The sequence below is a fragment of the Rhipicephalus sanguineus genome, chromosome 3, assembly GCF_013339695.2.
Source record: "Rhipicephalus sanguineus isolate Rsan-2018 chromosome 3, BIME_Rsan_1.4, whole genome shotgun sequence".
NCBI classification, from domain to species: domain Eukaryota; kingdom Metazoa; phylum Arthropoda; class Arachnida; order Ixodida; family Ixodidae; genus Rhipicephalus; species Rhipicephalus sanguineus.
Genome location: NC_051178.1, coordinates 12,074,389 through 12,096,167, shown reverse-complemented (window position 1 = coordinate 12,096,167; position 21,779 = coordinate 12,074,389). Strand labels below are relative to the sequence as shown.

At 48.1% G+C, this 21,779-nt stretch overlaps 1 protein-coding gene across 1 annotated transcript in view; it reads right to left on the bottom strand.

Annotated features, from left to right (window-relative positions):
- The window catches only part of LOC119384801 (uncharacterized), a 111,236-nt gene that overhangs the window by 77,097 nt on the left and 12,360 nt on the right, over positions 1-21,779 (bottom strand). The window contains exon 2 of the mRNA XM_037652497.2: positions 12,149-12,247. Coding sequence (XP_037508425.2) covers positions 12,149-12,247 — 99 coding nt within the window. The remainder of the gene's footprint in view (positions 1-12,148; positions 12,248-21,779) is intronic.

Below are 21,779 nucleotides of genomic sequence, written 5' to 3'. Positions count from 1 at the left end.
CCGCGGGGTAGTGATTTGTAACATGGTAGGGCGCAGACAAGAACGCCTGCGAAAGAAGAAGACGAAGACGGTTGTTGTTGGCGCTCGCGCTTGCTCGGCTTGGACCGCTGATCGCTTCAGCTGTGGTAATCTTTTAATAAACGCGTTACTGTCTCCACCTTAAACGCATACCATCAAGGTCTTTAAAAGTGCGTATCTATGTATTTTCTATTAAAGGAACATGCCACCTAATACTTACCTGATGATGTTACGCCTCAGATATGCGTAATATTTAATTTTGATCGACAACGTTCACAAGTATGAACAGCCGTACCAGTTCAAGATGGGTGGGCGGTAAGCAAGTGGTTCAACTTTGGCCGGTTGGCTGAACGGGGTGACGTGCCGACAAACAGAAAGACAGAAAGACAGACCAAAATTTCTGCGTTTAAGTTCCCCAAGAAAAACTATCGTCTTTAATAGACAAAGCGCAGATCTGATGTCATCCCCCGCCCCCCGCCTTTTCCTCCATGTGACGTGCAATCCAATAATACTGTCATACCACTAGTGTGTAATGCCATATCAACTGCGTGTGCAATCTATCTTACTCTGTGTAACCTGGTTTCACTGCCACGAGTCCCAAATGTGCGCGCATGAATCTATGTCGACTGCGTGTGACCGCTGTGTTATGTTGTCATTCTTGCTATCGATGAGTTCCTTGAAACTATCTACTTTAAGCGTGTTTATAAGGAAACCCACCGCGATGTACTTGTTGCTTTGACAAAGTCTGGTCCACCAGACGAAACGTTAGTGAAAATATACAGTGCCAAACCAACGGAAGTCGTAGTTTCTTTCTTCATTCCTTATATATATATATATATATATATATATATATATATATATATATATATATATATATATATATATATATACTTGTAGAACAAGAAGATGCGCCTCCATCCAGCAGCGTCGCCAACGCTCGGTTCATTCGGCTCGAGTTTCGGGTCGCTGCTGTGCCTCTAGACGGTTCTTCTCGCTGCCTTGCCGCTGACATCCATTACGTCCTTGAACAACCAATAAACTTCTTCACATTTGGTGGAGTGTGCTGTTCATCCTCGTCGCTACACCCTAGAGCTGCGAAGCCCGACGCTTCCGCCGATCATGACCAACAACGTCCGTCACCTGCACCGGGCATCCTCGGCTACGGCATCCAAAGGTCTTCAGCGATACAGATGAAACCGACGTGGAAGCCTGCCTTGACCACTACGAACAGGTGAGCGTCCATAATGTGGGATGACCCCGAAAAGTTAGGCCACGTCATGTTTATACTGACTGGCCACGCCGAATTATGGTACAACCACAAACAACACATCCCCACATGGACCGTCTTCAAGAGGACCTTCTCTGAATTGTTCGGTCGACCGGCTGTCCGCAAGCAGAGCGCAGAGCAGCGCTTGCGCGTCCGCTCAGAGCAGACTGGAGAAAGCTAGACAAGCTATATTGAGGACGTCGTCGACCTTTGTAGACGTGTCAACGACACCATGACCGAAGCTGACAAGATCAAACAAATCCTGAAGGGCATTGACGACGGCGCATTCCAAATGCTCTTGGCCAGGAATCTGGGCACAGTTTCAGAATTCGCCAGCTTGCGTCATAGCTACGACGAGTTAAACAAACAACACGTCCCGACTCGGCAGCCTCGGCGCGGTGGCGAGTCGCTGTGCAGTCTCGACACCATGCCTGAACATTCGACGTTGCTTCAGCAGGTCCGAGACTTCGTCCGCGAGGAAGTTGCCCGCCAACTTTCCCTAATGCCATTTACTCACGAGCCCACCACACGTCTGCCCGCCCCGTTCCTCAATGTTATTTCGAAGAAGGTTGCCCACGCTGTTCTTCTTGCGCACCACGAGCCCCCTCCATCCAACCCTGTTAACTACGCGCGTGCAGCGCAACATGTGGCCGCTCCTGTTGCCTATGCGCAAGCCATGCAGCCTGTGTCAGCGCCCCTCACGTATGCGGACGTTGTGCGTAGGCTTCCGCAACCACTTTACACTACGCACTCACAGGCCACGCTACCGCCTGTCTAACTGCATCTTCGGCAGTTGTCTAACGCTGTCTAACGTTAGACAACTTTCTAACAGCTGTCTAACGGCAGCACCGACAATCGCCAATCCATGGAAGACGCCCGATAATCGACCGACTTGCTACGCCTGCTATCCCGGAGACGTCGCCCGCTATTGCCGTCGTTGCCCCCAAACTTTCGGCGACCGTGCAGGGTCGTCGCAATCCGGCAGCCAGCCCTGCTTCCCATACATTCCTGGCCTATCACCACGCGATGCCGCTACTCACCGCCCTGCCTTCCAGCTAGAGCGCTCACCTTTTCCTCGGCGGCGATCGCTTTCCCACATGCGTCGCCGGCCCGAACCCTCCGACCAGGAAAACTAACCGCCGCCGTTCAAGAGGGAACAACTGCGCCATCTTCGAACTGTCCAAGACCTCACTCCTCCCCTGCTAACGTGGTCACCATAACTATTGAAGGGTGTTCGTACTTTTGCGCTTGTGCACAACGGCGCAGCCGTTTCTGTCCTAGCCGCTAACCTCTGCCGTTTATTACGCAAGGTAAGACGCCGCTTTTAGGACTGCCGCTCCACACTGCAAGCGCACAGCAAGTGACGCCTTTCGCAGCCTGCACTGCAAGAGTGTTTATTGAAGGCAATCTGTACATCGCCGAGATTATTAACACGAAAGTGTTTTGTGCCGGGGAACACCAAGACTTCAGTGACGTATTTCCGTCACGGAAATGACGTCGACAAAATTTACACGATCAGATGTCAAAGAAAAAAGTTCCGTCAACGGGCATCGAACCCACGACCACTCGATCTGCAACAAGACATGCCGGGCACGCTATCCACTGCACCACGGTCACAGACTCTACAAACTTAACAAACGCGCATTCTATATCTACCACTCTCCCTGTCGGCGGGTTGGTGTTGCCCTCTGGGAGCGGTAAAGTAATCCCTCATTATTGTGGCCTCCGCGATTAGCACCTGCAACGCGTTACACGTCCGTCCCATTCGGCGCGTTTTCAATACAAGTTCAATGTTGTCAATGCCTTAACATACCGCGAGGTGGCGATCTTAGATCAAGCGCCGTAAAAGCATCGGCCTCGCTCAGAGCATCACGCTAATCCAAACCAAAAATAGCTGTGTGACGCGCGCCTGCTTCACCTGGCTGTTATAGCGCGTTCCCCGCTTACGCGCTCGCCACAAGAAAAATTGCGGCACGACGCGTTTCGCATTTTCCTCTAGTCCGGCCGTGGTGTTCAATCACATTTTAACATGCCGCGGGATGGCGGCCGAGTTCTGCGTCCAATATGCGACGCTCTTCTGGCTATCACACCTCGTTCTCTGATTACGCTTTCACCGTTAACTACTACAGCTACCACAAGGTTTTGTGTGATCGTTTAACATGGACGTTAGTCGTCGGGATGGAAATGTACCACCAATCACGAAAGTGGGTGCATCCACGTTAAACGGTGCTATAATAATAATAATAATAATAATAATAATAATAATAATAATAATAATAATAATAATAATAATATCTGGGGTTTAACGTCCAAAAACGATGATGTCATTATGAGGGACGCCGTAAAGGAGGGCTCTGGAAATTTCGACCACCTGTAGTTCTTTACGTGCACCTAAAGCTAAGCACACGGTAAACGGTGTTATAGCTGCCAGACATCAATATACGTTGTGTAAACTATCTTATATCAATTCAGTTACTTCTGTAAACATTCAGTTACTTCTGTAAGGGCACGCTTTACTTTCCTATTATTCCGATCCCTATGACATAGGGATCAAACATTTTTTTGTCCTTTCTGCCTGTTCGCATGACGTCATACTCGGGTGTCACTTCCTATTGCAATGTCCACGAACTATAGGTGGCGCGCCGTGCGATTCAAGATGGCGCCCGGAGGAGGGTTAACCCGTTTGTTAGCATAGGAACAGATAGGACGTGCACGAAAGGCGTGGAGCGGACGCGTCTTCGAATGACTGAAACAACGCTCGCACAATTCATAACAGCGCTTTCCCGACAAAGGATAGAGGCCCTATCACCAACTTAAGATGAGCACATCGCGAGCCCGCGCGGACTCCCGCGTAGAATGTTATGAGATTCATGCACAATAAAAAACACTTACGAACGTTATATGCTAGTACAACAAGGCGAGTTTCAACAGAAAATGTCAGACGATAACATTTAACTAACCTACGTGGCTAGAGAAAACCTCGCGAAACTGATGTGTGTACGCTGTGAGCTATCGTTGAAAGCACGAGTTTCCACGTATTTTCACGAAAACGTCGCGTCTCACATGAACGAATCAGATTTCTCCTAACACGGAGGGCGCGGTTTGTTCACTGATGCAGGGAGCATGCAGAGTCGTAATGTTCCTTTTTTGTTAATGCGTTAACACTGAGGCTAGCAGAGCCGAACAAGAGAGCGACTACGTAGTGCTTCCATTTCGTCCTCTACTAACCCTCCTCGAGAGGATGCCCCTGATCTGAATTCAGCTAGGCGGCGAGACAGTCTATGGGCATTGCGAATCCCGCCATACAGCCGGCATCGACTGCGCACGTGCCGAAGTTCCGTTCTCACCTTCTTTGGCATCCCATTACTTGACGCAGTTCATCAGCCGCCTAAGCTTCTTGTTCGTGAGGATACCGGCATCCCGCCTCGCACTTTCGCACTCGTTTCCGTTTCCTGCAACGCCCACACTGACGCTTCAGTCTTCTTCACGCCGTCAGATGTCTTGCTACCGGAAGCAGCAATATATTCGTCTTCAATCCGTTCGCCGCACCTGTCACGCTGCTTACAGGCGAATGTCTCAGTCGCATGGAAGATCTGGACTCTCCGTCTCTGGCTGACGTCCCGGATGACCGCTGCGATCAATCAAATGCCCCTTCAGTACTCGGGGAGTCGTCCAGGAACATATTTTCCAGTGCCATCGCCGATACCCTCACCCCTGCCGAACACGTCGATCTAATCGATCTGCTGCATGAGTTCCAGAATTCTTTCGATGTGTCGACCTCAACGGGGCCGCTGTCGCAAGTGCAACGTTACGTTGACACCGGTTTACACCAGCCCCTGCCTCAGACCATACCGCGTCTCTACTGAAGAGCGCCGCGTCATTAGCGACCAATTCTAAGATATGCTTTGTAGAGACGTTATTCGACCATCGCACAGTCCCTTGGTGTCTCCTGTAGTCCTGGTGCCTACGAAAGACAGATCTATCCGGTTTTGTGTGGACTACCGTCATTTGGATAAGATAACACGCTAAAACGTATATGCTTTGCCGCGCATTAATGACGCCATTGGTACCCTTCACGGAGCATAATTATTCTCGTCGCTGGACTTGGGGTGTGGCTATTGGCAAGTTCCAATGGCAGAAGCATTTCGCCAGAAGACTGCAATTATTGCACCTTACGGACAATACGAGTTTATCGTCATGCCCTTTGGGCTTTGTAACGAGCATGCTACGTTTAAACGACTTATAGAAAATACGCTACGTGGTGTATGTGCATCTGTTACCTCGACGATGTCGTGGTTTTCTCGCATGGTTTCCCTATGCACCTCCTTCCCCTCAGGCACGTTTTGACTTGTCTGACCAACGCTGGCCTTCAGTTAAACTCAAGAAATGCCGCTTCAATGTCCGGGAGCTCGTCATTTTAGGCCATATCCTGTCCAAACACGGCTCATTACCTGACGCTGCAAAACTTCGTGCAGTCGCGGAATTTGCCAAGCCCACGACCGCGAAAGAACGAAATTCTGTAGGCCTATGCTCGTATTTACGGCGCTTTGTTCGCAATTTCACATCCATCATGTGACGTTAACCCAGCTTCTTCGCGGCGACGTGAACCTCTCCTCCTGTCCCCCTGCATGTGACGTTGCCTTCACTACACTGCGCCGCCTGCTCAGCTCCCCACCTATTATTCGCCACTTCAATCCGATTGCTCCTACAGAAGTACACACAGGCGCCAGCGGGGTCGGGCTTGGCGCTGTCCTCGCTCAACGAAAGCCCGGTTATTCAGAATACGTTGTAGCCTACACTAGTCACACGCTGAAGAAAGCGTACACTAATTACAGCTTGACAGAAAAAGTGTTTGGCTCTGTTGTGGGCGCTTAGAAAGTTCCGGGCGTACTTATACGGCCGCCCGTTTCATCTAGTAACCGATCACCACTCGCTTTGCTGGCTAGCCACGTTGAAAGACCGTTCTGACCACCTAGCGCGATGGTCACTCTGCATCCAGGAGCGCGATATTCGCGTCGCATACCGCTGCGGACGCAAGCCCTCTGACGCGGACGCCCTCTCCCGCAAACCTTTACCTCCAAAACCACCCCTTGTGATCTCCCGATCTCGACTCCATTGCCACCTAAGAACGCCGTGACCCGTGGATCCCATCTCTTCTTGATTCTCTATCTGGCACATCCACGCTTTCTGTAGCTCGATCCCTCCGACGTCAAGCTTTCCATTTCACCATCCGCGATCAACCGCTTTATCACTGCAACTACGCTGCCGATGGACGCCGGTGTCTACTGGTCATTGCACGCAGCTTGCGATCGCAAGTATGCGCCTCTTTTCACGACGATCCGTACTGTGGTCACGCCGCGGTGTTCACGGCTATTACTGGCGCGGCATGTACAATTTCGTGCGGAAATTCGTGCAGTGCTGTCCTGACTGCCAACGATGCATATCAACATCTTTACGTGCGACTGGCACATTGCAGCAGTTTCCATGCCCTGCCAAGCAGGGGCGTAGGCAGATATTTTTTTCGACGGGGTCCCCTCCTTGGTTTGAAGTGGGGACCGGGCAGGTAAGTGTGGTCGATTGTCATTTTTGCGCTCTGTATCCAGTGGGATAAAAATTTACGGGGGGAGGGGGGGGGCGGTATGCCACCCCCTGTCTACGCCACTGCTGCCAGACCATTTTATCGCGTTGGCGTTGATCTCGACGGTCTCCTTCCAATGACCCCTGATGGCAATCGGTGAGTTTGGTTTCCTCAAACCGCGCGTGGGTCTTCTGAGGCGCATCTGCAGATACTTAAGAGAGGAACTATGGCGCCAGGTGCGTCGGTTACAAGATCTATTGCGGATGATCTGCTATGCGTTGAGACCGGTCTGGGAAGCCGAAATCGACCTACGAGCTACTAGAAAACTTGCTGCACAGATGACTGAATTTAGGTGGGTCACGTGCCTTCAACAAGTCCTTGGCTGTAGTAAAGCAACAGGCAAGAACAAAGGGCCAATAGCCTTTGTAGTCCTGGGAGATGTGGTTTTGCCTGAAGAAGTTGCCTGCACTATCAGCAAAGGACCGAAGTTCAGTTACGAGTCTTCAGTGCCTGGGCAAGACCAGCTGGCGATTCACCGCAGTATCTCAAGCCAGGTCGACCAAGAGGGACGTGAATGATGCCTTCTAGAAGGCGTAGAAAGCCTTAACAAAGCCGTGAACCCAAAGCCCACAAAGAACGCCAAGGATCTGACTGAAAGTGTCGTTACTTTCTTCAAGCAGAACAATCTGCGGTTGATCCAGGCTGACAAGAATGGAGGCTTTGTAGAGTTAAGAGAGGAGGATTTTAACAAGAGAGCCGATGAAGCCATTGCCAAGAACTTTGTGTGTGTCAGACCCGGCGCAACATGGGTGAAAGGCAGGGCAGCTGCATTGTGCAAGGACCTAGAACTCAGTAAGCTTGCAAGTTCAATAACAGGGTGTAGAAAGAAAGATCTTACCATTTTCTTTGCTGCAAAGACCCACAAGGACTCGGTTCCTTTTATAACGATTGTCAGCGAGAAGGGGTCCTGGCCGTGCCTAATTAGCCAGTTTCTGCAGAAGCATTTTAGTGCCCTGTATGTTGATGACCCATTTGCTACAAAGAATTCCAGTGAACTATTTGGTTTTCTGAATTCTAATGTACATGTAGGATATATCTTTTCCATAGATGTGGAGGACTTATTCTATTCGGTCCCTCATGGTGAACTTTTTGAGTCCGACAGAAACTGCATTGAAACTAATGATGTTATTAAATTTCAGAACACTTCTGGAGTGTCAGTAGACAGTTTCATGTCCTTGCTAGAGTTTTACTTAAAATCCACCTTTGTTTCTTTTAAAGATGATTTCTACATCCAACGCAAAGGAAATTGTATAGTGTCTTGTGTTGCCCCGGTCCTTTGTGACATATTTTTAGCCGCGAGTCACCGCTCACTAGGGCTTGCATTTTCAAATGAAGGGGTACTTAACACCTTCAGATACGTCCACGATTTTTTAATACTTTTATCATGACAGAGCGCCCGGACTTACACGGATTTAGTCAGCAGTATTCTAAACCTTTTCAGGATTCATGGGAAAGATTTGAAATTTACACACGAGATTCCTTCCGACGGTTCGTTACAATTTTTAGACGTTACTTTGCAAATCGGAAGACGCCATATTTGCTCGAAATATGCACCGCGAGCGCGGAAAGCCCTTATGCTTTTTGATTCTGCGCAATGAAAGATTGTAAAAAGAGCGATTGCATGTTCGTGTCTTTATTCCGCTCTAACTAAATCGTGTCCGCATACCATGCATGACAGTTTCGATAATCAAGTTGACAGGCTTCTAGTGGCCGGCTTCCCTTGTGAGGTAATCACAGCAGTGGCTGACAATCTTCTTAAGAAGATAAAAAATGATGGAATACGTGGTGGCAGTACCGAGTGCCCAACGAAAAAAAAGCCCATTGTTGTGCAGTTTATGCACAAGGTCGGCGATACCATGAAAAAAGTGGCCAATCGGCATGGCGTCGCTGTGGTTTTTTCGGCGCCCAAAAAGCTTGCCGGATTATGTTGAAGGATTGGCGGAAAGGAATCCCTACGCAATGGTTGCGGAATCAAGCATGCTGAAAGCTTTGTCAAATGTGCCACGAAATTGGTGTATGAAATACCGTTCAAGTGTGGAAAGTCCTATGAGGGACAAACGGGGCGTTGCATAAATGAGCACGCCAAGGAGCATGCCTTGTCAGTTCGAAATAAAGAAGGAGCGCACCTTCCCGCTCAGTGCAGCACATGCTTAGGATGTGAGACTTTGCTAAAAAAGATACGCGTTCAAGATTTTACGAAAGGGCAGGAACAGAATGGGGCGGGAACTGTTGGAAGCTTTTATCATTAAAGAGAAGGGTGGTGATTGCGTAAGCGATACTTCGGTTAACCGATATAAGGCAGAAGGCAATTTCTTGCGCAGGTTTTCCTTGACATGAGGTGGGCATGATTTGTTTGCTTTCTCTCCTTATCCACTTTCCTTGTGACGTTGGAAGAAGCTTATATAAGTTATTTCAAGAAAGAATAAATCAGTTGATAGTTTGCGCCCCTTCTGTCTACATCGTTTTTCCTGTGTTCGTCCGAGCTTTGCGCACATACCCTACAATAAATCATGCACCATCTCGCCCAACAAGAAGTTCTTCTAAGATGTGTGATATCACCATGTGTCAATCATTGGCAAGTGAGGTGGCTTAATGGGATACATGTGTAAGTACATAGCGGCAACGATACGAATAGCATAAGCGTTTTCATACAAAGACAGTAATGACTGTCGGTTCGTGAATGATACGCGTTCAAGATGACAAAACTGACAAAAAAAGTATTAACAGTGAAATCGCTGAAACAGCTAGTGAAAATAATAATGACGGAAATACAGCGGAGACATTCAGCAGGATTACAAAACTTCTTGCTTTTTCACGTTCTACATTCTCAGTACAACGCACTCTCGGAAGACAAATGCCACTGTCATCATACTGGGTTGTGCTAAAGAAGCACACTTGTTGCTGTTGAACAAGATAAAGTACGCGGAAGGAAGACAGGTCAGTGTGCCTGCAACCTCACTGATACCATTCGTTAGAGTGATTAACTTGAATATCAGGTATGATTTCCGGAGCTCGCGGTCATGATTTCAGCGAAAACCAGATTCAAGAATGGTTGCTTTCATTTGGTGGCCTGGCCAGTGTTGCCAGATACCGCCGACTAAACAAGCGAATAGTCACCACAAAAGAAGCCCAAAAAAGCGGCGGCACTCCTGTGTATAAGCCCAAAACAAGCGGAACTTCAAAGAAATGTTCTCATTGTTGAAAATTATTTTATAGTGTGAAAAAAAATACAAGCACATATGGAAGGTGAAAATTTTATTTATATTACTTTTTTTGTAACTGTTTATTCATTTCACATAATAAAATAGGCGCTTGAACGACTGAAAACAGAAGGTTGTGTGCTGGCTTCTATGGTTGGATATTGTTTTTGTTATGTTTTCTGTAGAGTACGTGATTAAAAGTCGTAAAAACATTAACACAACATGCCGTAGTCAGTGCATGCAGTCCGCGGCGTTCTCTTATGCTGGCCTCCACCTATGCGCGCTGTTGCTCGCCACATTTATTTCACCTGCTCGTAGCCGCCCGAAACTTGTTCTGCAAGTTAAAACGATTCCTCAAGCTACAACCAAAATGCGTGTTTGTGCTCGTAAACTGCCGATGGGTTAGCCATTGGTCTAGATGTAGGAATGTACATACGTACGTGAAGTATCAGTGTCGCCGGTCATCGCCGAGAATTTTTTGCACCGTGAGACTGCATGGACTTTTCAGTATCGCCACTTCTAGCTCGCAGCCTTGCTGATAGCCCGAACAAATGAAAACAAAACAGCGGTATAAAACTGAAGCTTTTCATAAAGAAATACAAATTGGAGGCGCTTGGTCGTCGGAATATTAATTTGGCTACTCCGATAAAACATCTTTAATCTCATATCAGCTAATACAAACAAGGATGGACAATATAATTTAGAATGTTCGGATACACTTCTCTCAGCGCAAGAGCAGAATACTCGGACGAAATAAGGTCGCCCACGGTATCGCGGTGGCCCAGCGTGATGTGCTCCGTTCCATTGGTTTCGAAATCGCCTCGACACGAGCGCCGCGTCGCGCGTTCCCACGTGGTTTTCGAGCCGCAGGCAGAGGACGTGCCTTCTACTTTACTGTTCACATGTAAACAAGAGAGAAGCTTCCCAGTCAAAATGGCAGGCTTCCCGCATCACGAGGCTTCACTGAAAGTGACATCAGGGCCTCTCCTGAGTTTTTCTACTACCATGCTGTAGCGCCTTTATAAATGTCGTCAGGAGGAAAAGAAGGGCCTCGGAGCGCTAGATGAGCGCGTGGGGGGAGGGGGCTCGTAAATTTTGACTCAACCAATGTATTTGACGACAAATACACGTGCCGGGTACTAAAATCATAATATTTCCTGAAAAAGCGCGAGTAAGCCTAAAAAACTCGACAAGCGGCTCTAAGAATTTCCAAGCAACTCTGCCAAAAAAGAAGCCCAAATCCGCTTATAATAAGCGGAACTAGCAACTGTGGGCCTGGCATGCGAAGATGTCGTGATAACGGTAGATGAAGGAAAGTATTTACATGCGATTTGTGGTTATTAAAGCGTATTGTGATGGAGTTTCCGTCTGACGAATATATTCTTTTGAACAGGCACCACATTCGAACACGTACACGACATTGTAGGTATCGCAATCAAACTTGCCACGAATCTTTATACTAAAGTCGGAAGACGTGCTTGCAGTATTCTGTGTCGTTTGCATGTGCAAACATACTTTGCACCGTGGTTTGTGGCAAGGGCCGCAGCCACTATCTTTAGGGGCACCAACTTTCGATTACGTTAACATGTCGCGAAGGTTCTTTGACCGTCGGTAAACAACACGAGGTGGCTCAGGAAAGATTTTTTTAAGATGATCACTTTGTGTTAGGATGTTGTGGTGCCGTTTTAATATAGCAGAAAGCTTTGGAGCTGATGATGAAAATGTTAGAATAAGAGGTTAATCTTCAGACTTCAGAAAGACTTCAGTTGGCGGCTCGTATAACTTCTTTATGCGGGCTGTGCTTTCACCGCTTAGTTCCCTTTGAGACGACATATAGCACGAAAACCGCTTCGATCCCCGGATCCGCCGTGTTCTCTTAGACCAGCGTTTTGTAGAGTTACAGGAGTTCGGATGCAAACGATTTGGCTGCTAGCCTAACTTCGTATTCGTTTCTACCGCATTCATTGCTTCGCACTCGCGGCGGAAATGATTTTTTGATATCGGTACATAAACCTGTGCACAAACCTCAAAGAGACCCATCTTGAGCCAGTCCTCCGTAGTGGGTCTGCTGATGTCACTAAAGGGCTGCATGGTCTGGAGGCAGATTTCTTGACCCAGTGCCAGCTGCAAAAAGGGAATTCATCTGGAATCAAATCAAGGCAATAAAGTGAAGTGGTCCGTGTCACCGAAAATTCGGTGTCATCAGCGGAATATCCGAATGGATAGAAAAAAATTTGCAGTGGCTTAGCTCGGCTATGCCAGGATATACGTCGCGTTAGGAAAGGTTCAGCTGATTATTCTGAGCTTTCCAGATTGTCAAGGATTGGCTTGATTGTCATGCTTACAGCTGCTCCAATGACACACATTCGGCCACATCTTTCAGAACCGGCAGACCTGGCGGCATGGCCGGGTAACGATACCCATTGGTAACGCTAAAGAGCGGAATGTTCTGCTTAACGAGAAAGTTCTTGCACGTTGTAGAAACCCGCGCCACGCTTTCACCCCACTCAGGCGCCGCCACTAAACTCATCGTTTCACGCATGGTACTACTTAGCGGCGTCAAGTCTTTTATGTGCCATAGTATTTCACACACGTAGCACACATATCCAAACTGATTGTTTACGAAGCCCATCTCGAAGGTCCGAGTCGCACTGGCGCTTTCGCTAAGTTTCACAATATATGCAGTCGATCGGCGAGCCATGACGTCATCGACGGCGTCTTGTTGTTGCTGCTGCAGAGGTGGTCGGGCTCGTCCCTCATCATCCTGGCGACGCCGCTTTGCTAGACGTTCCTCCCTTTCCTCCAGTGTCGCCGCAGCACGTTTAGCTTTCCTCTGTTCATTCTTCGTACGCTGAACCGCTAATTGCCAGCCAACTACTTCGGGATCCGATGACATAATCTTCTCGGCTCTTCTGCGCCGTTGAGCAGCATTTGCGCTCTCCTTCTCCATGACATTACCCACCTGGAAACGCCAGTCAGAGGCGCTATCAAGCGCCACCAGCGCGTTGTCAGATGGCGACTGCACAGCGAAGGCGAATAGCTGCGCGCGCCGTGGCTACGACGTCACACCTCTCGAATGCACAGAGCATCAGGGGCGAGTCGCGCGCGCCGGCGCCAGCCTGTCTCCCCGGCTACGACGCCACTCCTCCCGCTCTCCGCCACCAGCAGCGGCGAGCCGCGCGCGGCGGTGGCGAAGAGCGCGTGAGATGCCGGCTCCGCACTCATCCTCGCGCATGCGCAGCACGGCTCATGATGACCCACGTGAAATCGGCTCCGGCTAGGCAAGTGTAGCTAACGCTACAAATGAGAAATCAGGGTTCGAGCCCGAATCAAACTCAGCCGTCTGCCTGGTAAAGCGTTAGCTTGCAACAATGAAGGAGTCCGGTGGGGGCAGTACTATGTATAAAACGATAGCCACACGACCATTCCGCGCTACCTTACGACAAGGCATAAACTTTTAAGTATTTCGTCTTCGTATTAGCACGATTTCCTCATCAAAAGCGATGACTTCCGAGACTAAAATAGCAGGTGAAGCCGTCATTAGCGGAGGGCACAGGAACACGCGGCGCTGATAAACCTTGATTGATTAACAAAAGCGTTTTGTGAGAAGAAGGGGAGGGTAGCGATCCATCGCAATTACATAAACCTATCAAAATTTTCCGGGCAAGGCTAAGAACATTTTGGGCCAAAAACATTCACCTGCTGTGTGAGCAGCCATGAGGAGGATACAACGTTTATTAATGAGAAGAAGAAAGAAAAAGAAATAAAAAAAATTCGGCAGATCCCACGTACCGTGGGAGTCGATGTTATGCGAAGCATGCGGCGGGTAGGTGACTGTGGCGTAAGATTTCTATACTGACTGACACGTTACAAAATGACGCTAAAAATTTGTATAAATTTTATACGCACATTTATATATGTTGAAGAGCCGCATATGTGTTATATAACCAGTTGTTTACGGTTGAGTAACGCTGCCAATGGCAACGTGGGTATTATCAACACCGGAAGCGGTAAGCTGATATGTAGTGCTTATACGTGTCCCGAGAACGCACGCAGGTTTCACGAACCCGTGTGAATGTGTGCAAGAAGTTCTTGCCAGTTCTTGAACAAGGGCATCATCACCGTGATCAGTGAGCACCAGCAGCTGGTCATGACTTGGTTTAGGATCCGGTCGTGATCGTGGTGACAAGGGGTCCATGTGTAGTGAAGTATATGGTATAATAGAGCTGTTGGAATTCGTGGATGCCTCGGTCATTTCGTCGACAAATTGTCTGTCGACAGAGCCGCCGACATGTCGGAACCTGAAGCCACCCTTCGCGTTGGTCAGGTATATAGGCCGTCGAGGCTGGTAGGCCTGGATAGTGCTACGTAGACCAACATCAGTGGATGGTGTTTATCGTATTTGTAGACTACCAGGGCGTATGTGGCCTACGTAGCCTAGTCTACAAAGCGGCTGTCAATCAATCTGGCATTATCCTCGGCCAGCATGAGGCCATCGCCCAGCCTCGTAAGAAATGAAGAGGACACTGCGTCGTTCTGGCGGACTAAGTGCACTTTACGGTGCGGTGATGTGGATATGATATGTAACTTTCGTTAATGTATTCCTCCGGGGTCGAGCAATGCTTAATATACCTCGCTGAATCATAGGAATACAAACGTAATGTTTATTAGACTGCTATAAAGCGGAGCCAACACTGGAACTACAGACGTTAATCTGATATGACGCCTGTATAGTAGGAGTAGACATCGTAAGAGTATAATGTAGTGTTTATTGCTTTCTTGTAAAATTAGATAGCCAGCACGACAACCACAATTGACGTTGCACCGATATTACGCCTGCGTAAGCTGTTTTTCCAAACCAATTTATAGACCTGGCGTGGCTCAGTGGTAGAATGCCTGATTGCCACGCAGAATGCTTGGATTCGATTCCTGTTGGGATCCTCATTTTCATTCTTTCCATTCGTTGAGTCAACGCTGCCGATGTTGATTTTCTTAACGCTCTAGCATTTAAGTTAACAATGTCTGTTCTCGCAGTTCCTGGGTCGATATAAACTGTCAATCACCTGTGGCGCATACCCGTACACCGCGGCCCGTGGTAAACGGGTATATGCCACACGTGTCTAGTGGAAAGGGTTTGACGACGTACGCGACAAGATTTTAACGTTATTCATGTCATGACCCGACAGTCATATTCGTCAAATCCTCTTACTCTCCCATGCAAATTTTGGTGTACACCAAGTTAAGGAGGCGATCATGAGAGCACCCAGACGTAGGCGGCTAGATAGATAGATAGATAGATAGATAGATAGATAGATAGATAGATAGATAGATAGATAGATAGATAGATAGATACGCAGATAGAAACTCTCAAAGTGCCAGAGGTTCGCTAAGAAATGCTTCGCATTTAATAAAAGGAGGGGAAATTTCAAGGGTGGGTTCCCCATTCCAGGACACCAGTGGCCGCCGCTGCTCGCCCGGCTTGATCGAGGAGACCCCTCAGGTCAGTTCGGGCGAGGACGGCCTCCCAAGGCTCCCCCAGCATCGTCAGTATCAGAGGCGACTGTGCCTCCATAGGTTTGCTCTGACATTCCCATGTGACGTGCTGCAGCATCGGTCGCGACTCGCACCACGGACATTGGTTTGGATATAAATTGGGGTTTATATGTCAGTGAACTTTGGCGCAGTTGGCGCAACTTCTACTGGGCTTTACACAGCGTGGCGCAGAAAGGTTGAATTATAGAAAAAATAGCGCAAATGGCGCAGTTGGCTCACCACTGATAATAATTGTTTTGGCTCGACCAAAAAACCCGTCATTATTTTAAAACGTTATGTCGCAATATCAACGAACGGTACGGGAAAAGCGTAAATGAACTGACTGTCAGCGACAGCAGGCAGACCAAATCGAAATTAAAGGATTACAACAGAACAAAAGCTAACACTCACAAAAGCGTTTTCCACTGCATCCGAACCAAACACATCAAATACAGAAGCACAATACTATTACCACATTTTTTTCGGTAAACCTTCCGTTATTGCCTCCCTTATCATATAAAAAATAGACAAATAAAAGTGACAGAAATGACGTGAAACCTATTCAACCATGCATTCAAACAGCCTCTGTGAGTCGGGAAAATCAAGCACACTGCACATTTTCCACGTGCCGGCTAACGTGTTCAGATAACTGAGTTTTGCTGTCGCCACAGCACCGACCATTATGTCCCACATGCTCGACTAAGCATTTCGGCCTTACCATGCGAACATTCGCTCAGTGCTCAACCAGTAAAAACTTGGGCCAACCGAGGCACGCTATGAAAATTCACCATTTCCCTTAGTGATTCCAATCTGCTTTCAACGCGTTGTCAGGCTGTCTGGTTATCATCGACGACAGGAGCGACTTCTGGAAGACCAGACAGTGGAAAGAAGACACACACAACACCACTTTCAGTTGAGATTCCATTTTCGCACCGTCCGAAAAATATATACGGAGGGAGCGCAATTAACAGACACAAAAACATAGAGGACGCTTGAGATTCGCCTTCAAGAGTAGAACGCAATGGCGTAATCGGGCCCCGTGCGCACGCCTTCTGAATTACCAGCCTGGCTTGGTTCACGGTGCATGCCGCACCCGTGCAGTAAGGAAACGAACAACTGTGCTCGTAGCAATGGCCATTTCAAACTATCGTAGAATGCATACTGCAAGTACAGTTGTCAAGAGCCCTGTATAAACAACGTCGTGCCGCTTACCTCACCGCAGTGGGCAATCCACTCTCGATACCGTCGCTTCCGTCGAAGGAACGCGTAATTACACGACGAGAGTACGTGCTGCTTCAGAGAATTCAGACAGGAACACGCCCTACCCCTTTCTTGCTTAACCGATTTCACAGGGGTGGCACACCACCACCCGTAACCGGTTTCTGCTCCACATGCAACTGCTGTTCTGACCTCAACCCCTTGTGTTGGAAGTGACCCCTCTACATCCCACCTAGGATTCGTGCATTGGCCACCATAAAGCGGGGACCCTGGCCTTGTTCTCTGCAGACATGGCCTGTCCGAATCCCACGCTTCCGGATCGGGCCATCGAGCTATGGCGAGCACTCCTCTTGTTCCTCCAGGACCCGGCGGCACCACCGGTCGGCGATCGGCTCCGCGACAGCCACAAGATTCAAGCGGCCCCCACTTAGCTGCCTCCAGAACGCCCTTTAATAAAGCGGAGGCAGCTCTACCACTTCCTTCTACTCTAATACCCCCCCCCCCTTTATTTAAAATCTGTCTATCAATGTCAGCCAAAAACAAATCACTCAGGATGGGGGCAATAGAGGAACCAATGCACACCCCTTCTTTTTTGCAAGAATATTTCATCTGACCATTCCACTAAAGTTGACGTGAGGTACAATGTTAAAGTTCAAGAAAACCCGCGGCAGACATTCAAACGTCGTTCTCAAAGTTGACCACACCGTACTGATCAATGCATTGTTCGACACATGTTAAAATACCTTTTTGGGGAATCGAATATTATAGATCTTTGATGTCCACTGAAGAACCTGACACTTTAGTCCTGTGAATCTGCTTCAAATCTGCTTTCTCTGAGTTTTTGGTGTGAAATGGGTCGTCAATGTTTAACACTTTGAGTTTATTCTGCAGAAAGACTGCGACAGACTTCTGCCAGCAGTCACTCTCCGATACAATGACCCTCAATTGGATACTTGGTTTGCGTGTTTTCGGTCAGAAAATTATGTCCGGGGTGGTTTGCGCGGTCACGTAGCGACGCACTGCCGAAGCTGCGGATGTACGTCAGAGTTTGAAAACTGTGCAGTGCTCTTCAGTCATGCCGACCAGAGGACAAGGGAAATAGTCGAAGCAGAAGAAATAGTCAAGGATGGTCACCATTGTATGAGCATGCCTTCCATTACCCTCTCAAAGAAAGAATTGTGCTTTCTAGTTGCGGCACTTGATAGTGCCAGGTGAATCGTGTATAACGTTTTGGTTTGGCATGTTACCGATTACTTTTAGATAGTAAGCCTACTGTTATCACTTCAGGGTGTCGTGGGTTGCGGAAGTCAAGTAGCGCAGGCGCGCGGTTATCAGTATAAATATGTTTCTCAAACAATAAAGATTCATTTCGAAGTTAGCGCTTGCGTGTGTGGTGTTCTTTCGTCCCTCGTCTCTGAAGTTTGCGCTATAGTAGCATTAATTATTAGTATAGAAGCGCACTGACTGACGACTGTCGAAAGAGAGAGGAAGCGCGCAGTTGTGCCTCTCTAGCGGTCTCCTATCGAACTACAGCATGCGCCGCTGAGCGGAGCGAGCGTTACATGCTACAGTTGGCTATGCTATGTGTAGTTTTGCCTGCGTTCATATCATCATCAAGACGCTCGAAGAACAAGAAGAAGACTTCCCTTTTGTGCGAGCGTGCGCATGCTACAGTTGGCTATCCTATATGTGGTTTTTGCCTGCGTTAGTTTCATCATCAAGGCCCTCGAAGAACAATTCTCTTTCGCGCGAGCGTGCGCTGAGCCAAGCTAGCGGGAGCAATGAGGACTAGCGGCTACTAGGGCGATAGACAAGCCCAGAGCATAAGGAGCAAGCTCCTAAAATCATCATCTTGTCCGTGACCAAAAGAAATAAATAGAAAATTGGGGGACACTTAAGCTTTGCCTTTAAGAGTTGAACGCGATAGCGATATCCTGCCCCTAGTGCGCACTTCGCACACTACGAGTGTTTAAGAGAATGCGCGCACTACGGTGTGTGCCTTATGTAATGGGTCGCATGCTTTCAACCAGGAGCAATTATGCGCGAGAAACGTTTTCGAAGTTGCGATACACCCACTACGTGGTCTTAAGGGAATACGCTGGCTGTCTTTAAACCACCAAGTCGTTATGATACTGACATGGTGTGACGCCCGATGGCAATGTACGCTTGTACCACGCAATATTACTGCTATATTACATCTCGTACTGTGACACCTGTATACAGGACGCGTATTTTTGGGAAGCATCAAAGTTACTTTCAGTGCAGCTCCAAGCAGAGGCGTGGCTTTGTGGTAGAACACCTGCTTGCCACGCAGACGGCCTGGGTTCGATTCTCACTCAGAGCCAACATTTTTATTATTTTATTTGCAGCTTTTTCGATTTTTCGGTCACGGACAAGATGATGATTTTTCGCTCACAACCAACGGCGCCGACGCCGACGGCGGAATTTCTGCGATGCGAGCTCTTTAACGCTGTCGCGTTAATAAGAAATGTTAGGTCCGCGTGAGAATCTAACCCAGGCCATCTGTGTGGCAAGCAGGTGTTCTACCACAGAGCCACTCGATTGTTTTTTTTTTCTTTCATGGTATTTATCACACTGAGTATTAGAATGCTCATAGCGACAATAAGCGCTCAAGCGTCACAAAGGACACACTCGATGGCTAACACAACGTGCAGTAGAACAGTGAGAGTTCTTTACATCGTGTTATACATGAAAGCTGGTGAGGCCGAGCACCTCACAAAGAGGGGATACCAGTCCGGTCTAAAGTCTAGGTCGTCATAAATGTCCTTTAGGTGAATAGCCATTCGAATGAGGTGTATGCTTGAAGAAATGGTCGGTTCTGCATTTCGGTCTTGCATACGTGTCTTCCATAAGCTATGCATACGCATGAGGAAAAACATATCATATGGCACTTCACCAAGCGATGTTGCTATAGGATAACGTATGGTGTGAGAATTAATGACAAATCTTTTCTTCAGTGCTCGCTGAAGGACATCCCAGAACAGAATAGCATCTTTGCAGCTAACAAAGCAATGCTCTATTGTTTCTGGCACATCACATAGACGGCAGTTTACAGAAGAAACGAAAATTCCTTTTCTTTTTAACCATGTGTTTACCGGCAGTGTTTCAAAGTGGAGCAGAGCCACTCCATTGTTTGCAACTGCACTGAAACTAAGTTTAATGCTTCACAAACATACGCGTCCTTTGTACAGGTGTTACAGCACGAGATGTAATATCGCAGTAAAACGGGGAACAAACGTATATTGCCATCCGGCGTCACACCATGTGAACTGCATAAGGAGTTGGTGGTTTAAAGCCGGCCACTCATTACAAAAGGAACACACATTACTGCCCGTATTACCTTACGAACAGGTAGTGGGTGCATCGCAGCTTGGTAAAGTATCACGCGCGTAATTGCTGCTGGTTTAAAGCATGTCACCCATTACAAAGGGCATACAAATTACTGCGCGCATTCTCTTGCACACACGTAGTGGGTACACTGTTGTCATAAAAGTGCTGTTGCAGAGGGCGGAAACCTTTACCTTTACTATAGGTATGTCGAGTGCGTGTGCGTGTGAGGCCGGACGACTCAACATAATGACAAGCGAAATAGAGCACGATTAGGATGGGGCCGGATATCGCTATCCCGTTCAACTCTTGAAAGCGAAGCTTAGGCGTCTCCCGGTTTTTTTTATGCAAGTTGTTAGAGCCTGTCTCATACTGTTTATTTTTTTCCTTTTCGTTTTTTTCATCCATGTTCACGTGATGTGATTTCGGTGTTGTCATCGCGAACTATGAGATGCGAATTTCCTTTCCATTAAACTTTAGTTCCCAGTTAGCGCCTGTATTGTGTGTTCTTAACTGTGTCCTGCTTTTCCTCGCGCTACGCTTATGGCGAATTCCACTGGTCGAGCCGGAGCAAGTTTTCTTGCTCCGCGTTCGAGAATCTGCGTTCCACTGGTCGATTCGGAGCAAGTTCGCGTTTTCCACTGGCAGATTCGGAGCAACCCGCTCCGCGACGGAGCGTTCCGAGTTGCTCCGTCTTGCAGAGGTGGATTTCGCCGGAACTCCGGCAACGCGGTGACGTCATTTCCGGTACAGTCATGTTTAAAACGGGGTCTGATCACCCTGTGCACTTGTTTACATTCCTAAAATGGCGTTCTTTTACTCTGCTGGGCGAGCTTCTGGTTTGGTTCTAGCTCTGAGCGACAGCGAGAGAACGAGTTCTGACGGTAGTAGCACCAGCGATGACGACGAACCGTACGTGCTCTACGAAATTATGTTCAAAGAAACGTTCCCTGACCCGCTGTGCGCACGCCCGAAGATCATCGGCTACATCGAAGATATTTCCATGTGCTCGTCCATATTTGTCAGCGCAACACAAGAAAATGGCACGCCCGCTTTTCGCCACTGCGGGGTCGCAATGCGCGCTTTGCAGCGGCGACCCATGGAAACGCACAGAGCGGAAGCAGAAATAGTTCCCGGAGCCAATTTACGTGACGTATGCATAAACAACTTCCGGAGCGACCTCACACGGAGCATTCACGTGTTCCACTGGCAGATTTGGCTTGGTACAATCCGAGTGCTCGCTCCAGGATTTCGGCGGCCGCTCCGGATCTCCCAGTGGAATTCGCCATTAGACATGAATCTATACCAACTCGCCCAGTACTATACGTTACATCAGTTCAAAATAGGAGTGTTTTCAAATAAGGGGATGCAGCAGCAATCTAGGCAGCGAATGCACAAATCACCCCAGATTTTTTGTGACGTTATAATGATGTTGCTTTAGTCTCTGGTTAATGTATTTTAAGATCTGGCCAAAATACGTCTTTTTAAATGAAAGCGGAATGCCCAGGAAACAACTGCGAGCGCGGGTTACAAAAAGTTTGCGAAGCTGAATATGGCA